The sequence below is a fragment of the Balaenoptera musculus genome, chromosome 1, assembly GCF_009873245.2.
Source record: "Balaenoptera musculus isolate JJ_BM4_2016_0621 chromosome 1, mBalMus1.pri.v3, whole genome shotgun sequence".
Classification (NCBI taxonomy): Eukaryota; Metazoa; Chordata; class Mammalia; order Artiodactyla; family Balaenopteridae; genus Balaenoptera; species Balaenoptera musculus.
The window spans coordinates 123,161,851-123,168,396 of record NC_045785.1 but is presented as its reverse complement, the minus strand read 5'-3'; the positions used below and the strand labels follow the sequence as shown (position 1 = coordinate 123,168,396).

Sequence of the window (6,546 nt, the reverse complement as noted above, 5' to 3'; positions counted from 1 at the left end):
ACCACAAGATTTCATAAAGATACATTTCCATCTCCCTGTACTGGGCTTCTTTTCTTGTCTCCCTCATGATTTGCTTTTTTTTCCTGCCATTCCAGAGGGACTCTCTAACTTTAGCTTGCCACTCTCACCACGACAAAACCTGTTCTCTCTTTCTCGAGTTCCCTCTGTTACTCTCAAGGGTCCCCCTAGTGTCTTCCCACTGCACTGTATCCTAAACTAAATACTTGGTTTATTATTTTTTATAATAAGGTGATAACGGTATTTTCTGGAGACACAGCTTTTGTAGCACAAGGTGAGGCTGGCTCATGGTAACACATCTGTCTCTTAAAGTGGGTTTCTGTTAATATCCAAAGAGCTAAAAGTGACCAGAATGAAGAAGAAATATTTGACAACATATCAATTTAATGGAGATCCAAAACATTCAAAAGAAACAACCAGAACTCAGCATTGCTGGGAGAGGTGAGACTTGCCACAGGATAGATTTCCTGGGCCTCATAATAAAACCTCTACATATAGAACCATGTCGTGTATTCACAGCCTTCCTGGATGTAAGCTGGAGTCTCCAACAAACTATAGTGCCTTTGCAAGCTCATCTTTCTAGTCTGTGATGAACAAAATCAAATACATAAGTGAAGCACCAAAGCTTAGAGGACATTGGGCAACAGAAATGGTGTCAGCTTGTCCCTCATTTGGACCTTACATTTATGGCTCTTCTCCTCCTTCTCTACTTCTTCCCTACACCACATCCAGTGCCCTTCTGCCTGGTACCTCTCATTTCACTTCTGCCCCTCCATATGATCCTCTCCACAACCTTGTCCCTTGATGGGCTGTGGCAATGTATGCCCTGAGCCCTGTGCTAAGCCGTATGGCCTCTCCCTGTGTTCTCAGTCTCTCCCAGATCCACTTTGCCCAGCTTAATCCTCCCTCCTTCTCTGCAGCTTAGTCCTGGTTTCTTCTTGCCGGCGTCTCCAGGCAGCAATGATGGCTTCATCGTCCATTTCTTCCTCCTCCTCCCTGTCAGTGCTTCTCCGATACTGGGACCGCCGCCCTGAAGCAAACCTCCCTTCCTCTCTCTTTTCCGTCCTCTCCTTCTCTCCCTCCTCTTCAGACCTCATGAAGCTCTGGGTGAATTTCCTCTTGGCTCCAAATTCAGAAAAATCTGACTTGGATGACTCTTCCACATCTTCCGAGTCCCTGGGTCTGGCCCAATTCGGACGCTGTGGTTCTGGGGACTCTTTCCCTTCAGAGGGCTCAGGGGTCCGGCGGAAAAAGTAGGGCTCTGGGCTTCCCTCTCGGGAGCTTGAGGTCTCACTGAACATGGACCTGGAGAACGTGTGCATCTCTCTGCCCTCCCTGGTGGAGGAAGCAGAGAACCGTGAAGTGCTTCTTACGGAGTTGCCATTGGCCTCATGGTAGGAGGAAGTGTCCTGCTCCTCTGACCGGGATTTGGAGAACTTGTAAGTGGAGGACTTAGACTCCGTCTCCCAGAGCAGGGAAGATCTGGTGTACTTCCCCCTGGAGCTTCCAGACCAATCACTTTGGGGAGGAGACTTTTCCTCTGTCCTGAGGCCACTGAGCCACTTATTAATACTGCTATCCATCTCTTTGCCAGCTCTGCTGCCACTTCCATAACTATCAGAGACAGCCAGGGAGGAGGAGGTGTCTGTTTCGGGTTTCTGGGAATTACTGCGGGAAGAATACCGGAAGCTCCCTATGGCACTGTCAGCGTCCTCATCTCTATTACCCACGTCATCATCCTCATCTTCCCTGACCTTCTTCTTCTTGAAGAGGGAGCTGCGTTTGTTGTCGGAGGCCAGCTTCTCCATTTTGTACTCAGACATCTTCTCCCTCAGCTCTGTTCGCATCTCCTTCTCCTTCCGGCCAAGCTCCTTTAGGTCAACACTGTCAGCAAAGAGGCTACAGATAGGCTTGCTGGTCCCCCTGACTTTGCTCCCAGTATCTTCAGCTCTTGAGCTCCGAGTGACGTGTGTGGACAGCATGGACAGTGTGTCGGAGCTGGGTCTTGCCTGGCTTTGAGGGAGCAGGCAGCCGCCCAGGGAGGAGTCGCTCTGGCCACTAAGCATGGAGACTTGGTCATCCCCCAGGCAGCTGGCTGCTGGTGCCACCTTCATGCTTGCAACAGAGGGTGAGCGGGACAACAGCAGCCCTTCATTTTGCTTCTGGGTGAGAGTTTCGCTGACTACGTTGACAATCCAGTTCTGAATGCTGGCAATGGAAATGGTGTCTCCGGGCCCCACTGGCAGGTTAGGTAGAGGTGTGGTGGGGGCGGAGGCCAAGCATCCCCCTACATTGCTTAGGGCCTGAGAGGGATGGGAGCTGTGGCTTTGGGCACTGAGCACCGACATTGTGTCCCCACCAGCACTGACTGAGGGGGCTGCGGACCAGAATGCACACAGGGGAATGCTCCCGCTGGCAGCCGAGCTATCTGCCTCCCAGCTTCCCATGGACTGGCTCTCCTCCAGCGTCTGCCTGCTCCTCTCCAGCAGCTCCAGCCTCCGTTGCCTCTTCTTGGCCAAGGCCGAGTCTTCTCCCTTGCTGAGCTCCACCACCTCCTCCTTGTTCTCACTGCCCACCTTCTGGTGCTTCAGCTTCCAGGCCTGGTAGGCAGATAGGTTGACGTCAGAGAGGTTCTTCTTCTCCCCCTTGGCCTCCTCTGCACGTTGCTCACTGCTGCCGTCTCCTGCCTCCGAGTCTTTCTTGTGAAATCCAAATTGGATTCTCTTGATCTTCCACCTTTCCAGGGCAGTGAGTTTGTCCTTGTTCCTGTTGCAGAAGTTATAGAAGGAGCTGGCCTCAGAGTACACACTCTCCTCGTCATCCTCCCGCACCCCGTTCCCCACCTCCGAGCTGCCATCTACTTCCTCTCTCTTGCTCCTGGAGTGGTACTTCCGCGAAGCCTCCTTCTCAATCTCCAGTAGCCTCTGGTTCCACATGTCCCAGGTGCTCTCCGTGGACACCGAGTCAGAGCGGCGTCTCCCACCTCGGTTCTGGCTGCTCATCTCCAGCTGCTGCTTCAGGACCCGGATGTCCTGGCTGCTCACACTCTCGGAGGTGCTGCTCTCACTCATCGTGTGCCTCCGTCTCCTCCTCACAAAGGAGCCGTCGTCACCCTCCTCCTCCTCTTCCTCCTCCCTATCCCACTTCCGGTGCCCCTCTGCCTGGTACCTCTCATTTCGGCTCTGCCACTCCCGGATGATTCGCTCCACATCCTCATCCTCGGGCTCCTCCTCACCCTGGCCGGAGGAGGCTGAGCCCCTGTCGTCCCCGCCCTGGGGGACCTTGCCTGTGGGGAGACCCTGCCCCTTCTTCCACGCCTCATAGAGTTTCTCCTCCTCTTCTTCATCGATGAGGGTGAGGGGCTTGGAGGCTCGGCTGGCCTTCCCCAGGGAGGAGCTACTCAGGTGACTGGTGGCGTCATCCTCCTCTTCCACGGTGAGGGCATGCACTCTGGCCCCAACCGTGCTCCCTGCGTCCTCGCCCTCCTCCGCCTCCTCTTCTCCCCCCTCCCTGCCGAAGTCCTCTTCTCTCTCCTCCATCAGCTTCTCGTTGAGCTCCCGGAGCTGCTTCAGGAAGCCGTCGTTGGGGTAGATGGCCCGCTTCTTGCGCAAGGTCATCAAGGCCTCCAGGATGGCCATGTTGTGGAAGATCATCAGGTAGGCGACCACCAGCACTGCCGAGCGGCTGATGCCCATTTCACTGCTGACCAGGACTTTCCCTGAGAAGAAAACACAAGAGATAGTGATATAATGGCACTTGTATTTTTTTTTAAGAGCTGTTTTGATGTGCTGGATTTAATATGCTTCCTTTGCTTCTCATATTCATCCGTGCTCAAGTCCCATGAGGCACAAGCATCATTGTCCCCATATTACAGATGTCACACAGAGCAGTGACACTGCCCTGTGCTTGAGGAAACATGTTCCGCATTTTCTGAACACAGCAGGGAGTGAGGAGTGGGTGGGGAAAAAAGGAACTAACCACTGTCCCCAGTTTTGAAACACTGGAGTGCACTTTCTCTCCACTGGACTGAGCATCAGAAGGAGGAAAAATAAAAGAATAGAGAAGAAAAGGAATGAGGCTAAGTTGAATGAATCACAGAGAAGTAGAATCTCAGTGTTGGAAAGGACCACAAGTCCCATGAGAATTCCTTTTACCACATCCTTGATGCTGGATAATCCATCATCCAGACTCTGCCAGATGCTTCCAGTGACAGAGAGCTCAGTATTTTAGACAGATATAGACAGACAGACAGACACACACACACACCCCTCTCATTCCATATTTATGTCATTCTAATTTTTTGAAAATTCTTTCACATGTTAGGGCAAAGGATAACTTTCTGTAACAGGCACCCAGTGTTCCTGCTCTGACATACAAGGGTAAATAATAAATATATCTGTATGAATCAGGTCTTTAATACAAAAATCTTTAAGAAAATCACTATCATATTCTTCACTAGAGTTTTTTTTTTCTTTTTCTTTTTCTTTTTTCTTTTCCTGGCTATTCTGGGTCTTTCAATCATTAGTCAAACATTTTTTCATGTTCCATTACTATACTTGCCACTCTCTTCAGGTCAAACTTGAATTTATCAGTTTTATTCCTAAGGAAGTTGTGTCAGTATGGAGCAAGATATTTCAGGTTTGGACTGACCCATACAGAGTAGAGTGGGCCCCTCACCACTCTTTTTCTGGGCACTGGGCCTTCACTGATGCCATCTGAGCTTGCAATGTGGGTGGATATATCACACAACGAACTCAAATTATCTTTTTTATCAATTGAAACCTATAAAGCCTTCTAAAAAAAAACTGCTATCAAGCCATGTCTCTCTTATCTTGCAGCATTCTTAAAACATAAAGATAACTCTACAAATTCCTATTGATGTTTTTGGTAGATATAGCCTGTTCTTATAGGCTAACAGAAGCTTTTGCAAGTCTCAACTCTACCATTCAATAGATCAGTTATTCCCCAGCCTCCCCCTCTGCTTTGCGTCCTTCATAAACATGACAAACATGCCTTCATTCTATGACTGTTTAAAATGCACACTGGGACCGCTAGAGATCTCCCTCCAGGCTGTCATCAATCTATTTGCCAACAGTCTTCGGGGATATTTGTTAAATCAGTTAAGAGTCCTATCTTACAATATGGGATGGGGGTGACTTCTATTATTATATCTTAGTACCAGTTAAGACCATAGAAGGCCAGAGACCAAGGCAAGACTTGAGGGCCCTGAGGTCCAATAATGCTGAAAGGCCTTATTGCCAAGGGCCAGCAGCCACTAGGGGGCGGTAAGCAAGCAGAATCAAAGCCACTAAAAGAGCATCTACAGATTCAGTGTCTTATCCCCTCCCTCCTCCAGCTCAGGGCTCAGCTGTCCCTCAGCAAGGACACCCTTTTAACTGGCCGACCAGGTCACAATTTACTACAGTTAGTACCAAGGTCTCATTCACTTCTTCTGGAGGTGGTTACTAGGCCAGCTCACTTCAGCACACTTCAGGACACAAGCAGCTAGGCTTCCTCATAAGGGCATCAAATACAGTTAGACTCAGTCTGGTGGAGGCCAGGTTGGGGTGCCATGCTTTTCCGTGCTATGTTCCTTACACCTGGGATTCCTCTGGAGAGTGTCAGGGGCAGCCTGAGGGACAGGGGAGAGCTGGGTGGGTCAGACTTGAGGCCCCACCCAATTCACCCAGAGCAACGAAAGGATTTTTTTATTTTCTCTGTTAGGCACAAGGCCACACTAATGTATAGCTTACGCTTGACACAACTCGAGGGGACGCCTTTAACTCTGAAGTCAAAGTTGATTTGTTTGGTTATGATGAAAACTCTCCAGCAGTAAAATGGCTTGAGGAAGGTGGTCTTTTTCTAATTTGCAGTTGCCATTTTGATTAGCAGCAGGGCTGATGGCAGGGGGACGTGGGGGTCATGGTCTGTCTAGATGTGCTTAAAGATTTGAAGAGTACAGCTAGTGGAGAGAGCCCTGGACTTGAGTAAGGCTGGGTTCCAGTTCTCTCACACTCTCAGTATGCCTTTATATGGCAAGCATTTGTTTTGTATCCTCCCAATTCATAATTCTCCTTTTCCTCAGAACTTTCCCCCTGTCTGCACCCCAGGAAAATGAGAAGTACTTGCCCAGAAGCCACCCCCCTTGCCACTGTGGATAGAATTTAGGGTAGACAAAGGACCAGAGTCTGACAAACAAATTTTCTCTCCAGGGAACGTGGAAATGGACTGAGGCAGGAAGTTAGCCGTTATTGTCAGGCCTGTGGTGGGCCATGCTCCCTGAGGTAGAAAGAGATGATGGAACCAAGAGTCCTGAGGTTGTCCAGTCCTTGTTCCAGACCATCCTGGGGCCACCTTCCTGTCTTTGGATTTCTCCTTGTATTGCTGTAATTAATGCCTTTGTTGCTTGTTAAGTAGTTTGAGGTGCTTTCTACTTACTGGCAACCAAAGGAATCTTAATTATTTCATGGTGGCCATCACTTAACCTTCCATGAGTGGGATTTCCCAATTTGCAAAATGTAAATACCT

The 6,546-nt window shown here is 49.6% G+C and overlaps 1 protein-coding gene across 2 annotated transcripts in view; it reads right to left on the bottom strand.

The window, feature by feature from the left end:
• Nucleotides 1–382: 382 nt before the first annotated feature.
• STYXL2 (serine/threonine/tyrosine interacting like 2) overlaps nt 383–6,546 on the bottom strand; it is a 32,924-nt gene continuing 26,760 nt past the window's right edge. For both annotated transcript variants that reach the window (XM_036828789.1, XM_036828798.1), the window contains one exon: nt 383–3,736. In XM_036828789.1, coding sequence (XP_036684684.1) covers nt 915–3,736 — 2,822 coding nt within the window. In that variant the 3' untranslated portion in view covers nt 383–914. The remainder of the gene's footprint in view (nt 3,737–6,546) is intronic.